Source organism: Pseudopodoces humilis, chromosome 17 (genome assembly GCF_049639895.1).
Source record: "Pseudopodoces humilis isolate 2021_Gansu_Grassland_sample_001 chromosome 17, ASM4963989v1, whole genome shotgun sequence".
NCBI classification, from domain to species: domain Eukaryota; kingdom Metazoa; phylum Chordata; class Aves; order Passeriformes; family Paridae; genus Pseudopodoces; species Pseudopodoces humilis.
In genome coordinates this window covers 11,009,424-11,031,804 of record NC_142216.1, presented here as the reverse complement: position 1 = coordinate 11,031,804, position 22,381 = coordinate 11,009,424, and the positions used below count along the sequence as shown (strand labels likewise).

Sequence of the window (22,381 nt, the reverse complement as noted above, 5' to 3'; positions counted from 1 at the left end):
ATAGACTAATACCACCACTGCCTGTACAGCAGTAGCTGAGCCAAATCCAAACTTTGCATGTGTGTGAGCTAGACACTGCACAGACTCCACTTCTCTAATATTAATGTTTTTGCCCTGTCGTTCGTACCAACATCAGCAGTGTTGACAAAAAGCAAGCAATGCATTTTGATAAATCTGAGTTGTGTTTGGCTTCCCAAGCAGCTCCGCAGGCAGCTTCACAAAAGGGACCAACACACTCCTGCAAACCAGGAGTCTTCAGGGAAGGGGGAAGGAGATGGAACAAATGTTTCTCAGGTTCAGCTCAGCAATCTGTGCAAACAGACAATTCCTGATGCAAAGGCAACCACAGAGCTATTTTGACTAAATAAGCCTGGGATCACTGAATCTTTCTTCCTGACGAGTTCTAGAAAGAAATGGGAAAAATGCCCAGTTCCAGTTGGTGAAAGTAATGGTTTTGAGAACACTCCCCTTTTTTACTTTACCCCTTGTTCCATTACACCTGTGAATTCTTTGCTAAATTTAGTGTTTTTAAAGTAAAATAATGAAAACCTTGTTTGTGTTGGGACGGACCTTAAAGATCATTCAATTCTAATCCACTTCCATGAGCAAGGACATCTCCCACTAGACCAGGTTGCTCAAGGCCCCATCCAACCTGGCCTTGAACACTTCCAGGATGGGGCACCCACAGCTTCTCTGGGCTACCTGTGCCAGGGCCTTACCACCCCCAGAGGGAGAAATCCTAACATCTAATCTAAACCTACTCTCTTTCAGATTAAAGCCATTGCCCTTTTTCTATCACTCTATGCCCTTGCCCAAAGTCCCTCTCCAACTCTCTTGAAGCCCTTTTAGGTACTGAAAGGTGATCTAAAGTCTCCCTGGAGTCTCTTCTTCAGCTTTCCCAACCTGTCTCCATACCAGAGGTTTTCCAGGCCTTGGAGCATCTTTGTGGCCTCCTCTGAACCTAGAAAGTCCATGTCCTCCTTATGACAGGGACCTCGGAGCTGGATACAATGTGCCACATGGTGTCTCACAAAAGTGGAGCAAAGGGGCAGAATTCCCCCTCATCTTCTGGCGCTGTGCTTGTGATGCAGCCCAGGACACAATCAACATTCTGGGTTCCAAGTGAACATTGCTGGGTCATGTTAAACTCATCAAACTACACTCCCAGGTCTTTCATCTCAGTTCTCAATCCATCTTTCACCCAGCCTGTGCTTATGCTTGGGATTGCTTTGACCTACATGCAGCACCTTCCACTTGGCTCTGTTGAAGTCCATGAGGTTCTCACGGGCCCACCTCTCCAGGTACCTCTGGACAGCATCCCTTCCCTCCAGCTTGTGCACAGCTCCATAGAGCCCAGAGACCTGCTGAGGGTGCCCTCAATCCCACCGTCCGTGTTCATAACAAAGCTGTTAAACAGCACCAATGTCGATACAGGTTCCTGAGGGTGCCACACCTCCTTCACAATTTCTAGTGCTAGAATTACTGGCAAAGATTCCTTCTGTTTCCCACTCCTCAGAAAGCTCAGCAGGCCCTTTAACAACCTGTCTCACTCGATGCCCACTCTCCCTCTGGGACCACTTTTCCTTTTGTTGAACGCAGGGGGCTGATTCTTTATGAAACCGGGATCCCATTCCCGGCAGCAGAGGGATCGCGGTCCCCGCCTGTGCTTTGCCGCGACGCTCCTGCCCTCTCCTGGCAAATGGAGCCTCGCACCGGCTCTGCTATTCCGGGGAAAATCCACGAAAACCCCCGGCCAGGCTCTCTCTGCCCGCTCCCCCGCACGCCGGGACACAAATTTATTTGCTGTTTTAGTCCACAGTTTGGCACTGATCCTGCCATACTCACAGCACATGGATGACAGCACAGTGAAGCCCAGTGTGTCTGCATGCTGCACATGGCACTTCCCAAAAAAAGGCAGAACAGCTTTAATCTCGAGACTGACCAAGTAGTTCTATGCATAAAACCAGTGGAAGAGAGGCAGATATGGCTGGATGATGTCTCTGTACCTCCAGCCTCTTCATGCTCGGCTGGCTTATAAAGGACCTCTCTGCCACTATGTGACCTCAACTCTCAGCATTCCTAAACTTTCACCTCCATGCCAAAAGAATGCAGGGCTGCCTCTGCCACATATCCTTTGATGTGTGGTTGCACCATGACAAGGAAATTTTACAACATAAAGCTGCTCAAACTTAGATACAGCCCTCAGCCCAAGCTCTGCATCTCCTTGATCCTCTTAATGCCTTTAATCACATTGCACGGGCTGGACTAGAGGATTCCTTAAGATCCCACACAGACTTATTTTCTTTGATCCTTCTAATTTCTTATTATATCAGAAACTTCCCGCTCCAGTACAGAATTCCAGCCCTTTTGGCAGCTTTTTCCAAGTTCCATTAGAGCTTCACAATCCTAAATAAAGTGTAGCTGGTTTGGTACAGTCAATGGACTAAAAAGTTCCATGACGTAATTTACTCTTCTTTGCAGTAGTGCAATTCCCCTTCTAGAGCCCTTTCTAAGTGGCAGATATTCTTATCTGTGCCAGTACTGCCTCGTCTGATTACAGCATAGACAAGGCAGATGCATCCAACACTGGAAGTCCATTGAACCCAAAGGAGAGTGGATGCAATGTCAGTCCTCCAAAACCCAGAACGCGAGTGCAAGAGGGTGTTAAATGTTTCACATCCTTTGCCTGTTTCTTCTGAGATGTATTGAGAGATACGTGATCAATTCAAGTTTTGTTTAAGATCAGAAGAAACACAAAAATCCTCTTTGAATACCGTGAAAACACGTCCTCGTTATAACCTACTGTGAGCCAGTTCCAAAAGTAAATATTTCACCACATGGGTCAAGAGTAATCAGAAAAAAGGTGCCAATGCTCAGTTATACAAACCTGTGGCACCTGAGGAAAGTGTCTGCCCACATCTTAGATTTCTTCCACTGCAAATCAGTAGCTTCTAACCTGTCCAGAAAAAAGGAAAACCAGACAAAAGCTCAAGAGTGATGGGGCAGTCAGTCACCTACAGAAGACAAAAATCCTGTCACTAGGAGCAAGCTTCCCTGCTGCAGAACTGGGAGCTACATAGCAAAAATCCCTTGGTGTTATGGCAGTATGTGGAGGCCCTTGAGCCTATGAGGGGAACTTCTGGGGGGATGCCCTGGAAGAATCTGCCAGAGGCTTCTAGAAAGCCTGACTGCTTAGGATGAGACAAAAGGCTTCCCCTTGGTGCTCTGCAACACCAGGTTACTCTGCCTCAGTTTCTATAGGTCACTGTCCTTCGCCTTGCCCCCGTGCTGCCCCAGTGTCCCCAGACCATTGCTCCTGACCCCATACTGAACCTCAGACACTTCAGGAAATCCCTGTCTTTTGTCACTGGATGCCTTTGGTGGGAGTTTGCAATAAAGCTGTCTGGAATACTGTAAAGGAGACCCTTCCCTTCCTTCTTCACTGACTTCCACGTGTGTGCAATTGTGGATACAGCAACTGTCTGTGCCTTCCGGAGCAGCTTCTTCAGGAGACTTAGGAGAGTAGCAGCAACACTATCCATTTTCCACACTGCTACAGCACTAATTACATAAATCCCTTTGATGCATTTGTGTCAAAACCATTGATCAAGAAACAATATTAATTAGACCTAATCCAGACTTCAGAGGCACCAGAAGGTATCAGCATGGCTTGAGGGGTTTAGGGCAGCAGACTGTATGTTTCAGCAAAGCTTCCTTAATTTTATCCTCATGATTTTGAAGGTGTAAAGGCAGAGAGGAAAGGAAGACGGAAGAAAACAAAAGTAAAATAACAGATTTTCAAATTTATCTTTTCCAAAGTGAGTTGTGTGGGAGGTTAAATACTACTGGTGCCATGCCTAGGCAAACTGAGTACCCTGTGAATGTTTGTGCCTTTGAGAAAGAACATTGAAATATCATGGAGGCACCAAATAACCCAACTACACATGCATCTAATTGTTTATCTCAGAGCAGACAAACATCAGTAAATTAATGGGCAAAGGGCTAAATGAACACCCTGAGTTATTTACTGCAGAAAAGCAAAGTCTGAGATCCCTGGCACTGCTCCCATCTTGTGACAGCACAACTGGTTGCCCTCTCCCTCCAGTCAAAAAACAGGATCTGCAAGATAGAGTGGGAGAAAGGCACTGACAGGAGGGAGGGGCTGGCACTTGGAAAGTGCTCCAGGTCTTAGGCTCTGAAGAGTTAAAACAACCAGAGGAATCTTAAACAAAAAAAAAAACCAAAACAAATAAAAAAGGAAAAAAGGGGGGGGGGGGAAAAGAAAATAAAGGAAAGGAAAGCAGCAGCCCTTACAACAAAAATACATTTCCAAAATTAATAAGATTTTGATAACCCTCCCTTTAAAAATTGAATATTTAAATTTTAAAATGTACAAAGACTAGAATCTTCATAAATATCTGATTAAGAAACTTCTGATGCTGTTTTAGATTTTCCATTGAAATACAGTGCATGGAGGTTGCCATAGCTACAAGCAAATTTTTAAATAACTTATTTTCATCAGAGCAGCTGCAGTATCCTACAGAAGTGAGGAAGCTGGAAAAAGTCTGACCAAATTCAGGCTCCTAATCAAATGACTCTAAGATTTTCATAAATGCAGTTTAGGAACTATTAATATGGATTCTGGTTTTTAGAGAAAGTACTGCTCTTTGTTATTTGACAGCATCCCAGGAAATGCTGTCAGCAGTGCTGGAGATCTCAGTCAGGAACAGAGCTTTGTTTTCATGCTGGAAAACATAAAAATTTTCACTGCTAAGCCCCAGCCTGGTACAAGTCCCCAGGCACCAAGGGATGTGCCACAGCCTCAGCTTGCTCTGAAGGGCTTCATGAATGAACTGCTTGGCTGGCAGCAGTGAGCCTAAAAATGCCCCAAAAGCCACAAATTTCTGTACCCAGGAAAAGCTCTTCCTTGCCTGAGTTTGTACAGGAAAATACAGAAAGGAGGAAATGTGAAAAACAAGTGAAGCTGTAAAACACTGGCAGGAGGCTTTTGAGGAGAGGCTGTGATTTAGATGGCTTTGCCTCCAATGGTGTTCAGCACTTGCTGGTTATCAGGAGGCTGCTTCTTCTTCTGTAGGATCTCTCCCTGGCTTGAATAGGCAGAGCAATGCTCTGTGCAATAGTGTGAGCAGAAAATAGGTATTTCTGCATTTTGGGCATTTGGGCAGCTGTTCAGGGAGGCCTAATTTAAGGACAACACCGAGAGCCTCCGTTCAACTAACTATGGCAGAAGTCCTACAAAACTTCAAATAAAATCATTCTGTACCCTCAGGCAAGTGTGTCCCAATCCATAAAACAAAAATAAATAAAGAATAAAATTTCTCAGAGGAATACCAAGAGATTTAATTCCACAAAAACAGTAATTGAATTGCTACCTAAGGGAGCTGGAAATGCTTGGCTGGTTTTGGGTGTTTTTTCTAAACAACAAATTAATGATCATTATTAATAACACTATTATGAATCTGAAAAAAACATCTCAGTGATTACTGGTTTTATGCACATTGCTTCATTTACCTACAACTTGCTTCTAAGAGGTACCTCCATAGCACAGTGGAAGTGCTTCCCCATGCTAGGGTGGTGATGTTTGAAGGCTTGTGTTGCTCTGCCATCACCTGCACAGCAGAGTTCACAGGCAAGCAACAGGTATTAATCCATATAGACAAATCTTCTGGACAAAGTAATTTTATTTCAAATGTGATTTAAAATTCCCTTCACATCTTGAAATGAAACAGCTTCTTTTCACAATGACTGTCTGCTTGCTTACTCAAAAATTCTTCTGGGGTAAATAAAAGACAAAGGAAAACAAAAGGGAATAAAGTCATAAAAGAACTTTAAATAAAAGTTAGAAAAATGAAAGTTAAAAAAGCTGTCTTGGCAGATTATTCTAACAAATTACATTTTTTGACTAATTCCAAGTACTCAAGGAAGTGTTCAAGGTTAGGTTGGATGGGGCTTGGAGCATCACGGTCTTGTGGAAAGTGGCCCTACCCATGGCAGGTGGCTGGAAATGGATGATTTTTCAGTTTCCTTCCAAACCAAACTATTCTGAGATCCTGTGATTCATAGGTACTGAGGCAGTTTAAGTACTATGTTTAGCACAGAATAATTTTTTTTTTAAAAAAAAGGTGGAAAAGTTCTTCATTTTAGAAATTAGATACTTCGTGGCAGGCAGAAACATCTCAGTCACTCAGTGAGACCCTGGCACAAGACTGTTCAGCTGGCTTTGCCCAACATCCCCCTCCATGTTGGCAGCAAGAGATCAGATAGAAAAAAAAGAATGACTACCAGAAAGACAACCTAGAAAATATCTTTTATAATGTAAATTATGAAAAATTCTCTTTGCCAGTGTGAAAATAGGCTAGCACAGCAGAGTGAGGAAGGGATGCCAATGAACAGAGAATTCTGTACTGGCATGCATGTATCCTGACAAAGGGTCAGACCTCCATGTGTATCTTTAGGCATTAACTTTCCTGATGTAGAGGGGTTTTTTTCAAGGAAAGAAACAGAAGATAAAAAAACCACAACCTGCTGTATGGTTGGGCTGCCAGGGAAACAGATTGTGAGTCATTGCAAAGCAACCTTAGTCAGCATATTGTGACTCATAGCTTTTCAGCTCTGCTGTTCCTTCCCCAGGACAGATGAGAGGCTTGTCAAAGCTGCAGAGGAACACTCATGCTCACAGTGAAGTGCTATTTCTCTCAACTGTGCAGACATCAGGATTACTGAATCCAACATAAACTCATCATTTTCCTGGAAGGAAAAAGAGATGCTAGCCAAAAAGAATAGCCACAGTCTGCACAGAGCTACCTTGTCCTGGAGTACCAAAGAGCAGGCAGTGCAGAGCCATCTCCAGAAGAGTGTGCAATGCACTGCCACTGTTTGGAGATGCCTGAAATGATCTACTGAGAACACCTCCCTGCAGCCTGCACTGAGCCCCTCCTCAGCATTCACTAGGCAAGGCACACACAGGTTAAGGAAGAAATGCAGAGGAGAGGATAATGGGTGGGAGGCAGCAAAAGGGAGCAGTGGTCAATGCCACAAGACACTGTCTCCCCTGACCTGCACAGTGAAACACAACAGTATCTACAGATCAGGTACTGCTGCAGCTCCAAACAGAAGCCAAACACTTTGGGAGCACATCACTAACCTCAGGAAAGGAAATCTATGTTTATATAAGTGGGCTGGTTGGCTGGGGCAAATGAATAAGCTTTATGGCCACAGACAAAGCAAAGGAAGCAGTAAGTGCACAGCAGTGGTACAAAGCGGGCAAGGTACAGTGGATTATCTCTTGGACAATTTAGCGTTCAGCCCCAGGGAGGTCCAGGTTTTCCATGGTCTAAAGGAGCTCACCACAGCTGTCCATAAAAGAACTGTGCCACTGACCAGTGTTTGGGTCATCCATCATCCAATCAACAATACCTCAGGGATTTATATGTAACCTTGATAACAATGAGAGGAAAGAACCAAGCCAATCAAACAGTGAGCAGCAACACGGAGTGTATGAGTTCAGAAGAGATGCAATCACTACACAGCTATTTACCATGAGAGCCAGGCCTTTGCAATGAGCCCTCTGTGCTGAAATTATTCACATCAGTTATGCTTCCTCTCCTGTTTGCTGCTATCACCATCCAGAAGAGGTGGCGAATGATCAAGTGCTTCTTTGATCTCTGTGTATGTGAAGACAGAAATATCCAAGCTGAAGAACTAAGCCCCATGGGTCTGACAGCAGATTCAATTACAACCCATGGAATTCAGTTCTCAAAGCTGAGAATAAATGACATTCATTTCCAGGCTGTCCCAACACATGGCAGTATCTCATATTCCTGCTGGCTCTCTCCAGTGCCTGGCCTTCTTCCAGGGCTATAAAACAAGAGTGAAAACTTCACTGCAGCCAAATCAGCTGTACCCAGACTGTAGGTCAGAAGCAGAATAATGGCTCCAGGACACATATTTTGAAAAACGAGCTATTTTATATATTCCTTTGACACCAAAAGTGGCCACACACACAGGCACAATGTGCCCTAACATGTTGCAAAATTCCTAGTAACAGAAAAAAAAAAAGTACAGCCAAGGAATACAACAGTAAAATATTTTGCACTTTTCTGGAAGCCTTTGAGAATTTCAAAGAGGTGAGTTATAAATTTCCTTCTTTCTTTTCTTTGTTTTTTTTAAAACACAACAACACAGATACAGAGGTAAAATCTTCCAGAGTCACTCAGCAATCTTGTTAACAAAATAATTCCAACCAGAATCTCAGAAGAAGGAAATCTGATACTGGTGCAGCCCTGCAGAGTCATCAGTCTGTGTGGCAAAAAGGCAAGTAGAAGCCTTCAGTATTACAGCTGCATGGTTGTGTACGGACACAACTTTGTCAAATGGGACAACCTCACCCCAGGGTGACAATCTCACCCAAAGGCAGGCGTTCTGGACCACAGAAAAACACTGCTCAAACATACTGGAGGTCAAAGATGACATCTCTGACAAGGAAACATCTCATCACTTCTGACAAACCTAAGTCACAAGTTTCATTAAACTACATACCCCAAAAGGGAAATTTTGGAGGAAAATGGGTTGGATAAGATGTTGGATGACCTGTAAATTAGATGTTAGATGAATGTAGGACTAGATATATAAACAGTGTTGAGTAAGTTATGAAAAAAAAATCAGATTTATTTAGAACACTTTAAAGATACTTCTTATTCCAGTGAGATGATATCTCAGAAAAAAAATCTCTTTAGTTTCAATGAAAAGAACGTTTGGTCTGAAATAAAATATTTGGATGTCAAGGGGATTTCAGATTAAATCTTTCAGCTTTAAAAACTAACTTTAAGGAAATTTACTTAACAGAATAGTTCAAACAGAATTATTTTGGTTTAGTATTGATATTATTAAGTTATTTTATCAGTGAACAATCCTTGCTAGCACCCCATGGCACTTTTCTAGTACATCAGCCTCACGTGCAGCCCCAGCAGTGTTGGCAGAAAAGGCAGCAGTGTGCCCATGTCTTTACAGCTCTAGATGTCTTCTCAGGCTGCTGAACCAGTCAACCAAAACAACAGAAATTAAAAATACACTTCTTCAACTGTTTATCTTCCTGGGAGGAAAACCTCTGAACAAACATATTTGCTAAGTAACTGCCATGTGGTACCTACAGCGCAGCTCAGTCCTACACATCTGTCACTTGACTCTGTGAGACAGGAAAGAAAAATCAAATTTAAAAAAGTAACAGCTTGCTAAGGCCCTCAAATAGGACAAAACTGCATCTACAACTTTAAAATAAGGTACTGTAACAATAAATTTTGCTTGTCTGATATTTCTGATTTGTTACTGGAATAGTGCTTGCTAAGATCACTCCTGACTTAATTAAGCAAGACCTTCACTAGCAGTGTGGCCCTTCTGTGGCAATCCCCTCTTCCAATCCCAGGCAGGAAAAATATCTAATGATTATCCATAAAACATTATATCTTAAAGCAGAGAAAAGGTCAGGAAGAAAAAGGGGTGGAAGTGTCTGTCCTTTAGGATAGTCTCCCCATCCTATGAAAAGTGCATGACATTTCTATACAGGTGGAGCTGGCACTCCCTGGGCACCCCAGCTGGGGACAGACAGCTTTGGCACTCATCATTGCACAATCAGGCACATAATGACAAGGGAAAGTATGGAATGCCCCTCCATGAAACAGAGTAAAAAAGCTGCAGTAGCTCTAAGCTACCCAGGCCAGAAGAGCAGCTGAGCATTGGGGTGCTCCCCAGCCCAGCTCTCACAGGAACCTGAACTCCCCTGTCCCCCTGCCTGGGTGAGGTCCTGCAGAGCTCCCTCTTCCTCGGGAGATGGGCTTGGAGAGCAGACAGCCCCAAGGCAGGGAGGCAGGTGAACATGCTCTAAGATTGCTCCACTCCCTCTCAGAACTCTGGGAGGGCTCTGTCCCACAGGTATCCCTAAGGAGGATAGAACAACCCAGCCCTCAAGCAGCACACCTGATGTTTTAGTGACATCCCTAAGGAAAGGTACAGAAGGGCACATCCTCATAATTCTGCAGCCATTTTCCAGGTAAGTTTGCTTTACAGGTACTTTAACTAAGTAGGACAAAAGGTCACATTCTCTCATTCAATTTGCCTGTGGAGTTAAATATCACTGCAGTGCATTAATTATCTCTCACCTTAAAAAACATGATGCCAGTTTCAGCCATGTTGTGCTTTGACCCTTTATGAACTTTATATGTGACATTCTCTATCCTTTTACTGTCCTTCTGGGAATATTTCCTTCCATCTGGGAATGCATTTACTCAAGGATTGAATTCATGCATTTGCAAACAAGACAGCCCATAAACTTATATTGTTCTGCCTTTGCAAGAGCAGTGAGGAGGCAAGTCTTTTCAATGGACCATAAATCTAGTTCTTGGAAAAACATTATTTTGTTCTATTCCAGCAAGGTCCCTTAGTACCTCATAGCTCGGAGAGCTTATTACACCAGAATTAACAATTCCTACAGGACAGATGCTCAATAGACAATCATGTTATAAAGTTTTACTGCTGCACCGAAAGGCAAACCTTTATAGAGTGAATGAATAATGTTAACTGCCTGAAGACTATTCTTCCATAAGTTTTCTTTTTAATTAAATATGTTTTAACAGGAAGAGAACATAAAGATAGTAAAGCCATCAAGTTACTACAATATGTAAATTGTCTTAATTTCAGTTCAGTCAAAACTGCATTTTTCAGTAAGCAAAGTAATCAGAAAAATTAAAGAGTGCCTGTCGATAATCATGCTAGTGAAGGGAGGGGAGTTGCCTTATTCTGCCAGCTCCAGTAACCCTTCCCTGCACCAACCCAAGAGGGAATTTGTTGGAAATTCCACCATAGAAGAGGTGAGAGAAACCCTCCATCCCTTTTTCCCATGCTTCAGAGCAAAATTTGGATGCTTAGATAAGCTAGAAGCACATACAAGAAATAAAAATAAACCATTTCAAAAAAGTATTCATGTGAAAGAAAAACAGGGATAGTCAAACTCCTCTGATGCAATGAAGCATTGTAGTTTCTAAATCAGTAGCATTTGACGAAGAAAAAAAAATACATACATTAACTCACATCCCCTCCCTGCTTAAATAGTTGTTATTTAAGTGGGTTAAGATACAGACTTGAAAGAAAAAGATTAATATAGAAAAATCATAATTCAAGGAAAATATTAATGCACATAATGATACCACCACCTCTTACTTCTGAATTCCATTGGATTTGGAATAAAGTCACAACAGCATTAGAAGGACAAGAGAAAGAAATCCTGCATGCTGAAGAGAAGCACTAGAAAATATGCAGATTCCCTGACACAATATTTAAAAGTAATTGTAAATTTCTCATCACTTTAGCATAAATATAACTCATAATTAATTCAAAGACTTGATATTGATTATGTTGCATTTACAGAATGTAAATTCATCAAAGCTGACAGAAACATCCTGGTTCAAAACTAGAGGAATTGAGGAAGAAGTTGGCATTTTGATTCAATCTTTAATGTGCAGATTACCTTTCACATATACTGGAGCTGAGGCAGAAGACACATTTCACAAATCAGCTTGCATTTTTTTGGCTCTTACTCAGAGTGGAATCCCCAAAAATTAATTTTATTTTATCTTTTTCCCACTCTTCAGCTTTTTGACTTCCATTTTCCTTTTTCCTCTTCAATCATCATGGGTTTGCATTCCTTGTTTTCTATTTTACATCACTCCACTTTGTTCTCTACAATGGAAAGGCAGACAGACTAACAGACAGCAGGGACAGAGACACTGCCAGCCCAAGGTAACCTCCTCAGACTCCTACACTCTGGAGGATCTGATTCTCTCTCAAAAACATCATAATTTTATGAAGGGAAGGGAATCAAAACTCATTTGCATGTGGGTTCATTCCATCTCTTCAGCTCACATGTTTATAGCTCTGGAAAGTCCCTTTCTGATTCCCTGGCTGATAAAGAGCCAGGAAGGTAACACAGGAGATGTGAAAATTGTTTTGCTGACCTTGCAAGTGGAGCTATGCCAAAGCGCTCCATTCACCTTGCTTGGAGGGCTCAGCTGGGAGATTTGGGTGCTGTTTATCCTTTAGATTTCAAGGCTCAGACCATGCATGCAGAGTTAAAGACTCAAGTCACAGAAACCCCCATTTTGCACAGGAGGAAGCTCGGGTCAGGCACTTGATACTGCAGCTTCCTGTCTGTACACTATGCAGTCTCATCTGGGGAAATCCTGAAAACATTACCAGATGTCTGATAAGCTCTTTAGCTTTCAAGTACATAGTGATTCAGTTTCGGTCAAAACCTCATTTGAATACAGTTTTAAAGTCTAAATAAAAAGTGAGACCCTAAAGGAGAAGGCATTAGACTTGCAGCTGAACATCTGTGGCATCCAAAACAATGTGGCTAATGTTTGATACTAGCATAAACAAATCTACTTCTCCATATCTGCATTAAGATGGTCAGAGTGTGTTCAGCTTATTAAAAAGGAGTGGAATTAGATGTCTCATTAACACATTTATCCACAAACCCAGCAGAAGCAGCAGCACAGATTGCTTATTCCATTCCATTGTTCACCATTGACATGAGGCAGATTGTTTCTGAGAGAAGGGTTTCTTAAAACTCTGGTGTCCACTTCTCCCATGGGCTTTTCTGGGAAAGCTGGCAAGTGACCAGACTTCTTTTGTTCCATGCAGACTCCTATTTACCAGGGATGGGACAGATTTTTCCATACCCCATTCACAAACTCAGAACAGGTTGATACCATTTAATCCTGTGGATTTAGCCCTGGAAGAGTAAAACTCCACCACCTCCAACATTTTTCAGTTCAGATGGGTACTTTGTGAGGATTCACCCACAGGAAATCACACTTTCTCCACTGGTTGTCTTCATCCCAATCTTTTCTAGGATGCATTGCAGGAGGTTCTCCTTCACACACAACTTTTGAAGGCAAAGAAATGCATTCCATCTATGAGTCTGGAAGCAACTAAGAACATTTTCCCATGTATTGCTTGTCTGCAAGCAGAGAGAGCACACCCCCAGCACAAAAAAAACTGTATCAAACACTTCCCATGACGGCTCTGATGTTTCCTGCTGCACTCGCCCCAAGGGCTACCACAAAAGCATGCACATGTATGTATCAGCTACCTTGGAGAAGAGGAAAATTTGAAAGATATTTATTGTTAATAACCACATTCCTCTGAGTAACCCTAAGGATTTTCCATTCTCAGGGCAGAAATATGTAGCATCTTTTGTTTCATCCCAAGATCTGGTTTACAGATCTTCAACTAGGCTAAATACACAAGTTACAATTCACTAGAGCAGAGGTTTCAGACACAAAACCACTCATTTTAATACCCACATCAAAATAAGTATAAATATATATAAATATATATTATATATATAAATATATACATAAAAATATATATAACAACAAAGACAAATCACAAAAGCATGTGAAACTGAGATTTTGCTTTTCAGCAGCATGAGAGATCTGATGGGCTAAAAAATACCATTGTCTGAGCTCTCAGATGCTGCCCTGGGTCACGTTTGAGCACAGAGAAGCCAAGACTCTGGTAGGACTTATCAACAAGGATGCTTAAATGTGTTTGAATGAGTCATTGCACACAGAGAGGAACAGTGAAATCTCAGGCTGAGATTCAGCTGTGTTTGCAGTGCTCACTTGTACAACTTTCAAAATGTCTCACTCTAGTCTCGGATTTAAAAACCTCTTTGTAGAAGATGCTGAACTAAATTAATATATTCCCTGCTGAGCAGTACATCCTTGCTGGTTCTTTAAGTAAAGATAATTCAAGTTTCCTGTGTCCCATAAGGTAGGTGTCATTGTCTGCATGTGTCACAGCTGGATAACCTCAAGCAGAAAGCAGCTGAACAGAATCCATCTCCCTTGGTGAGAGCAGCACTTTCCTCAGTCCTCAGCACATCTTCCAAGCAAAAGCAGTAGTGTGGAGTAAAACCAAAACATTTACAGAGGCCTTTAGAGAGCAAGGATGACAGGACAGGCAGTGAAGCAAATGCAGGGGAAAGGAAAAGAAAGTTTGTACATAGTAGAATAGACTGGCAGTATATTGTGCGCTGCTCCTGACAGCTGACATCAGTCAGGACATTTTTTATTATCTTAGCATCTGATCTGGAAAGTTTTGACTAACTGAATTCTTTTTTGACAGGAACTCTAAGTCTCAGCCTGAGTGTCTGGAATCTCTTGAGGCAATGTTATGTTAAGCCAAGCAAGATAACACTACAGCCCTGAGTACAGCACTCTCAGAAACACGTGAATGGTGATACAGTGCATTTTAAGGGCACTAAATCACACCTCAGGTACAAGACCACCTGATAATTCCAGCTTCTCTGCTCTATTTACTGCTGTTCACTGTATTCCTTATCAATAGAAGAAGCTGACTTCCTTCTTTCAATGAGGGAGAAGGTCCTCCCAGAAGGGAGGTAGTTAAACTCCCAAGGTAGTTAAAATCTTTACAGAAGCATAAAACATGCAGGCATCAGAGATAAATTATGTCCTCTATATAAAGTACCTTCGACAAAAATACAGCCCTCAGAAAGCAGAGTAGACAGTCATTTCATGCATGATTTCATAAATCTTTCATCCCTGCTTAGAGTAGTTCTTTGTGACAGGCAGTGAGGTATGAGTTATGAATTCCAACAAGAGCTAGAGCTAAGTCCCACTGAAAACTACAGCAAAATCCACATTACTTTTGAAATAACAGGAATTTCTTCTTCAATACTCTTAAAAGCAAACTTTCACCTGGTTTCCCATGAAAGGTTAGTTCTGTGGATCTTTTACTGCGATTCAGAGCCTTATACACAAACATATATTATTCACTTTTGTGCATCTAGTTGTCTGGTTTCCTTAAGCTGAATTGACTTACAAATTTGATGAGCCCTCCCTCTGATTTCTCTCTCTTTGCTTTAATACCCATTGAAGAGAGCTTAGGCTGACAGAGAAACTGAGGAAATACTTTATAACATGCACCTTTCACAGAGCAATTTGCACATTTACAAAGGCTATGGTCATACCACAAGCCAGTGGGATTTGATTAGCCATTTCACCACCCCCTGTGACAGGCATATAAATTAGGACACCATGCTCCTACCTCTTACGCAAGCATCGACAAGCTGTCAGGCATGCTCTGGGTAGCAGAGAGGAGAGGGGATGGTGGAACTAGCTCTTCTGTGTACTCCTGATGACCTGTGCAGCCTTCAGAAGCCAAAGCTCTGCTCATGGACACGGCTCACAAAAGAGGGAGGAACATGCCAAGACAGGAGAGCTGCAGCACCCTCCATGACATGTTTGTCTAAACTGGGAAATGTTCCCAGTAGGAAATGCCTGAAGAGATTCATACAGAGGCATTAACCTTCCCCCTAGAGCCTGTTTGTATACATGAGTGCATGTACATGCTCATATTTCTTATCCTAAAAGAAGATTTTTACTCCACAGCTGCATAGAAGGCTGGGGTGTTGCCAGAAAAGCCCAAAGCTCCTGCAGTTTGCTCTGTGTCCCTCATGACAGCCAGATTGCTTGTCCCAGTGCCTTAAAACCCTGCCAGAGTTTTTCTACTCAGGTTTGTCATTCTCTTATTTTCCTGTGACTGGCTTTAACATCTGTGAAAACAAGAGTCTGAGAGCCAGTACAACAGAGTCAAACCCCACACAAACCACAGTGCACCGAGAGATTTACTCCCACAGCTGCATCCTGGCCCCCATCTCCTTTCACGCTTCCTTCCTTGGGACAAGTCCTCTGCTTGCCTGCACCCTGCCCTTGAGACAAGCAGAGCTCCCTGAGATGAATGCAGCATTTCAACAGGTAAAAATATTCCACTGCTGCCTTCTCAGCTAACTCAAGTGAAAAGAAAGTGATGCAAAGTAGCACCAGGCAGCACAGTACAATTTTTCTAACACGCTTTATAAATGGCTTCGCTTTGCAGTCAAAAGTTAGAAAACAGGAAGGTTTCAAATGAGTTACTAAGTGAGTCACCCCTGAGCAAGAGGGACAGCAAGCACCAACCCCTTCTACCGCAGACACCCAGCCACAAACATGGAGCCAGGCACCCAGAAACAGAGAGAGCGAGCCTGAGAGCAGAAAGCATCAGCAGGGCAGGAACAGAGAGGAAACGAGACTCCTCTTCTCCAATCACAGCCCAAAGGAGGGAAGATTTTATTCATCCAGAGGACTGTCTGCTAGCCAGTCCTCCTCCTCCTTGCAGCCCTAACCACCAAGCCACCAACTGATCCCCTCCCATCCCTACCCAGGCACACCAAGGCCACCTGTGCAGTTCCACCCAGGAGCAGTTGAATATGATATGATAATCATATGATATGATACACATCAGGGACATACTCAATATATGCCCTTAAACAATTCAGCTCTGAAGGAAAAGTACTGACCCAGAACAGTTTTCAGTGTGTTTGTATACACTCCAAGCTCTTCCCCTCTCCCCATCCCCCCCACACATCATAATCTCAATTTTGTCCCTGAACTAACAGGAAGGGGAACCACTTCTACTGGAGCCTACAGTACTGCACTTAAAGTGTCTCTGTGATAGAGGGTCTTACAAGATGCTTTTACCCACTGGTTACATATTTGGGCTGAAATGCTGGAAGAAAGCCCAGTCTGAGCTACTGAAGAACATCTGAACTCCTCCAAAGGCTCCACCTTCCATATAGTTAATGGAAATAATCTGGCTAGTACAAAAAAAAAAAAAAATCAAACCAAATTACCAAGAACTCTAGGAACCTCCCTCCAATTTCATTAACTGGGAGAGATTACCTCCCCTCTTATAGGTAACAAAATACCCACTCCAATAAGCTGTGTGCACACTCCTTTGTCATCCTGGCATTCTTCATATTCTGACAGCAAGGAGACATTTATGGCCATTTTACAACTTTTTCTCCTCTAACTTTGTAGCTCATTTGAGCACAACAGGCCCACCATGCTTTAACCTTTTCCCAGACTGCAGTTAGCAGTAAATTTATCAAAAACACATTTTTTGCATGCTTTGCAAAGTTATATGCAAAAATAACTGGGATCTGACACATTTAGATCCCAACTAAATATATACTCTCTATATAACCTGTATATAAACCTCATTACAGACATGCTGGAGGAGTCAGTGCCCAGGTCTCTCAGAACACAGTATCGCTCTAAGGATACTTAGAAGGGCATTATTGCATTTCTACTACAGTATTTTGCTAACACCAGTAAAACTGTAGTGAAACTCAGTTATGGGACTCATGGCTTTGCTAACCAGAGAGAGGCCAATTGCCTCCACACTTATCACTTCTGTTCATTTTAAACAACAGAAGATAAAAAGTGCTTGGCTGGTTGGACTGTTCCCTGTAGTCACAGGGTAAAGGCACTCTGAATTCTTTAGTGCCCACTCTTATCCTCCATTTCCCACTAATGAGGTGATGAAGCCATCACAGCCTCCTACACTGTGTATGAGATACCAAAGGTAAGCACCAGCACAGGCACCAATTTCAGGCTCCACGAGGAGCTCTAACAAGGCTGTTGCTATGGGGACACCCACAGCCAGAACACTGCACACAGGATGGATTATTAAAGCAGTTGAGGTAATTGATTTTTTTTAAGTCACCTACCTGAAACAAAACAAAACTCCCAATGCTCCTGCATCAGCACTTCATGGGCTGACACCAAGGAGGCTTGCAGCTCTGAGGCCACAAGTTTACATTTTCCAAAGAGAAGACAGTGAGTGCCTTGTGACTGGGAACTCTTAGAGTCACCAAGAGCAAGAAGTTCCATCCACAGCTGGAGTCTCATCACACCTTTGTCCTAGAAGGTCTCAGGAATGTGCATTTCCCTTTAATCTCAGTCAGAGGAGTTGAAAGGTAAATGAGATGAGGAAAATAAAAGCTGGTCAGATAACCACCTCCTCAAAGCTCTGTTTTACTACCTACATCTTGGGCTCACTGAGAAAGGACAAATACAATAGTCTATAGGTTAAACTAGCCTTTATTGAAATATAGAGCTATATGAAATTCAACCTCAAAAGAAAATTCAGAACACACATTAAACATCATAATTTGGAGCTGGCATGTGAATGATCTCATCCAGGGTAGCAAGGAAGTCAGCAGTTGATTGTAGCAAGTCTGGAAGTTAGAAATAAATCAAATCAGTTTCTCAGACTCAGAACGCACACTAACATAAGCTAGCTCCCAGCAGCTCAGCATAACCCTCTTGAATAAGCAAGGGAAATATTGCTTCATTGTATAAGCCAATGCCACCTAACTGATCAGTTTGCAATGCATCACAAAAGATTGCTCAGATACTTTTCACTGGGTAGAGTTAATTTTCTTCACAGTTGCTGGTAGGGGCTGTGTTTTGGATTTGTGCTGGAAGCAGTGTTGATAGTTCAGGGATGGTTTAGTTGTGTGAGCACTGCTCAGCAATAGAGTCAAGGCCTTTTCTGCTCCTCACCCCATCAGCAAAGAGGAGGCTGGGAGTGCTCAAACATCTGGAAGGGAGCACAGCCAGAAGAGCTGATCCCAAGGGGCCCAGGGGATATCCCAGACCATATGGTGTCATGCTCAGCAGATAAAGCTGGGGGAAGAAGAAAGGAGGGACATTTGGAGTTAACGTCTTCCCAAGCCACCATTGCACGTGATGGAGCCCTGCTGTTGTAAGGATGCTGAACACACCTACCTGCTGATGGGAACTAAATTAATTCATTGTCTTACTTTTCTTAAATGCATTGCTTTTGCTTTAGTTATCAAAACTGCTTTCATCCCAAAGCATGGGTTTTTTCATATTTTCTCTTCTGATTTCTTCCCCATCCCACAGCAGGGGAGCAAGTAAGCAGTTATGTGATGCTTGGTTGCAGCTGGGTTAAGTCTAAGTCAGCAACACCACTCAGACAATTGCCTGAACTGGCAGTGTTTGCCAGGTACATTGAGCTTAACTGCACAGAAGCTGTTTGATACTGGTGCACTGCTCTGGCAATTTAGACAGCAACAGCAATTCACTGCTGTAGCCAACTGGCTTTTTGCTCTAATCACTGATAAGCATTGTGTGTACTGAAAATCATGCAGAGTTTCCACTTACTGGATTCCCATGAAATCTCTTCAATTTTCACAGGTGAAGGAACCATGTTCACACATTTGTCATATGTCCTTTCAAATACCATGAGGGGAACACCACACAGGTTGATATTGCTTAGTTTGTGTTCTTCAGGAAGGTCAAAACTCTCAAAGTCTGTTTAAGAAAGACTGTAAGTGTGCAGTAGCCTAGGAAGCTGCAAACTCTTCTAGACTAAATGAAATGATCTTAAACAACACAGTCTCCTCTTACAGGGTATTTATTTGCAGTTACACATTTTAGTTGTCCATGAAATCCCATACACCAATCCTAGATTGCCTAATAGAACTGATAATGTAAAGCAGTTAGTAACTTCAGCAAGCAAAGCATGTATGTTTCATCAACACCACAGTCTTTGGCACAGTAGTTTTCACACACATCCACATGAAGAGGAAAGCTTTAAGGACACACTTTGAAGGACTGAGATAGAATATCTAAAATGGGCTGGCCTAAGAACAGCTTTAGAAGTTTCATCTTCAACTATTATATCCTACAGCAGTAGGAATCTCTTCAGTTACAAATCATCTTGGCACATGCTCTTCTGTATTCCTTTGAATATTTGTCAACTGGTCACTATTTAATGAATTAAGAAGCTAATACATGGTTATTTGGAACTTGTTTCCTGTCACCACAACAAGAGACTCAGAAAAACATCTGAGGCACAGCCATTACTGTTAGAAATACCATGTCATTCCTGTTTAAGTATTTCAGAAGCAGCAAGCACCTTTATGTTTCAAAAAAGACTCAGGAGAAATGCAATGCTGGCTTGCGTGCCACAGTAGCTTGGACAAATTCTTAGAACAGTGCCACCACACATGAAAGCCTTATTGTTAATTTTAATAATTATATCAATAGTTCTTACCTTGAGGATCCAAAGGAAACATATTTTCTATTTCTGGCCAATCTTCTTCAGCCACTGTACGACAGCTTTCTAATCCAGTCTTTTTGTTAGTCATAAAAAGAGGAAGTAACATTAATTGAGCTGCTGGAATATTTGTAGTAGCTTTCTTGTGCTGTTCAGGTCTACAGACAAGCATACCTGTCATACCCTTAGTCAGGTCTAAGTTCTAATGCCTTCAACACACAAATGAGATGAAGATGGGCAAGTGTTTCAGCTGAGTTTATGTAGTGCAGTACAGTATGTGGTGGCAAGAGATGACTGCACTAGAACAGGTAACTCTTGCTAGATATGGATATGACATTAACTCAGACTATTTTCTCTAGAACCAGCTATATAGGTGCCCTGCTTTTAAGTAGGATAGAGTCATTTTTCTTCCTAGCAAGTCTTATGAACCCACGTTTTGGATACATAATGAAAACATCATTGATACACACAGCTCTTTCAGCTATGGCCGAGCAGTATTTACACAGTCCAAGCCTTCTCTGCTTCTCACCACCCCACCAGCGAGGAGGCTGGGGGTGCACAGCCAGGACAGCTGATCCCAGCTGCCCAGAGGGACATACGTGACATCTCAGCACAGAAAATTAGTGGGAAAGCAGGGCTACCACTGCTCGGACTAGCAAGGCATTAGTCAACTGGTGGCAAGGAATTGGTTTTGTTTTGCTTTCTCACATTCACCCTTCCACTTCTCTCTCCCATCCCACCAAGGAGGGAGTAAGGGAGCACCTGTGTGGGGCTTAATTATGTCACAGTTAAGCACAACAGCAGGTAAATGATGGATTTCCCCTCCTCCCCAGCATAAGTGTGTTGTACTTACTTTGTTCACAGTGCAAGGCTGATTTTTCTGTTTTATCCTATCCATCTTGCTCATGACCCGTTCAGTTTTATTTACATTTCCAAGAGCCTTTCTGACAGAATGAGATGTGACTGGAGAAGTACTGATAGCTTTTTTAGGAAGTGGAGTGTTAACTTGTGTTCTTTCAGCTAAGACTTTTGCTGGAATGAGGGAAGAAAAAAAGGAAACCTCAACCCTAAAGCTTGGATAATTGCACATACTGGAAAAGTAGCTGTCATGGAAATAACCATCTATAACTCATAAGCCACACTTACAACAAAAGCACAGGGCTATTTTCAATTTTATACTAACTGATGAGCTTGGAAGAATTGGTTGGGTAAGTGGATTTATGAATAGAAAACTATTACCATTAAAAGCAGTGAATAACAAAATGTGATTTATGCCCTTCACTGGATCCCTTACTGGCTCAGGGCAGCAAATACGCACAAGATCCTGAAGAGAGCTTCAGCTGACTCTTAGGAGCACCAAGTTCACCATTCTCCTGATCAACAAAGATCAGAGTTGCCATCTTCAGATTGACGAGACTACCTTGTAGAGTCCATAGAGGAAAAAGGGAAAACACTTTTTGTCATTTATCACATCACAACACACTTTTAAAGGAAGCTCCATTAAAAACAGAGCTATCACATAGTGGTCTCTCAAAGGGAGCAAACCCCTACTTCCCACCATTATGCAGGAGCTCAGCTAAAGACCCTCAAGTTTGAAGGCATTATTAGTGCTCCTGCATTGTGCTCAGCACTGCCATGACACAACAACAGCTTATTAAAGAGCTCTGCAGGAAAACTCAGAATCACAGCTAGTGAGGCTAGAAAAGACCTCTAAATAATCGAGTCAGACTTAAACACTCCCATGCCAACCACACCATAGCACTGAGTGCCACATTCAATTTTTCCTTAAACACCTCCAGGAACAGTGACTCCACCACGTCCCTAGACAACCCGTTCTAATATCTAACCACCCCTTCTGTCAGAAACTCTTCCTAATGGCCAACTTAAATTCCCACCCCAGCACAGCTTGATGCCATTTCTTTGTATCCTGATGCTTGTTGCCTGAGAGAAAACGCCGAGCTCCGCCTGGCTGCAACCTCCTTTCACTGGAGCGAGCGATCAGGCCTCCCCTAAACCTCCTCTTCTCCAGGGTAAGCGAGCCCCCAAACCCACCCACCAGCAATTCCCCATCACACCTGCGTTCCAAACCCCTTCCCAGCTTTACTGCCTTCCTCTAGGAGAAACCCCTTTTCTTTTATACAGCTTGAAGCACAAAGCAAGATTCGCAGACCCTGCCCCCGAACCCTCAGCTCACCTCAGAGACCAGTAACCCAGGAAAGGCTGGAGCGGCTGAGCCCAAAGCTCTGTCAAACACAGCAGAGCCCCCCCAGAGCCAACGGCGCCACCTTTTAAACCGCCCCGGAGACGCCCATAGGTTGCTTCGACTGACGCGCGGCAGCCGATTGGGTGAAAGCTCCCCCCGCGCGGCAGC

The 22,381-nt window shown here is 42.7% G+C and overlaps 1 protein-coding gene and 1 long non-coding RNA gene across 2 annotated transcripts; one reads left to right on the top strand and one right to left on the bottom strand.

The window, feature by feature from the left end:
- The first annotated feature begins 9,984 nt into the window (after positions 1–9,984).
- LOC148182960 (uncharacterized) lies at positions 9,985–22,322 on the top strand. Its single transcript, XR_015774013.1, has 3 exons — positions 9,985–10,066; positions 21,911–22,040; positions 22,153–22,322. It is a non-coding gene; the product is annotated as an uncharacterized LOC148182960 (long non-coding RNA).
- On the bottom strand, positions 18,006–22,343 carry PTTG1 (PTTG1 regulator of sister chromatid separation, securin). Its single transcript, XM_014253064.2, has 6 exons — positions 22,205–22,343; positions 21,329–21,430; positions 20,864–21,042; positions 20,008–20,086; positions 19,113–19,262; positions 18,006–18,160 (listed from the first exon to the last, which is right to left on the bottom strand). Exons 2-6 carry the CDS (start codon positions 21,408–21,410, stop codon positions 18,081–18,083), a joined length of 570 nt encoding a protein of 189 aa, XP_014108539.1. The 5' UTR covers positions 21,411–21,430; positions 22,205–22,343; the 3' UTR covers positions 18,006–18,080.
- Between the last annotated feature and the right edge of the window lie 38 nt (positions 22,344–22,381).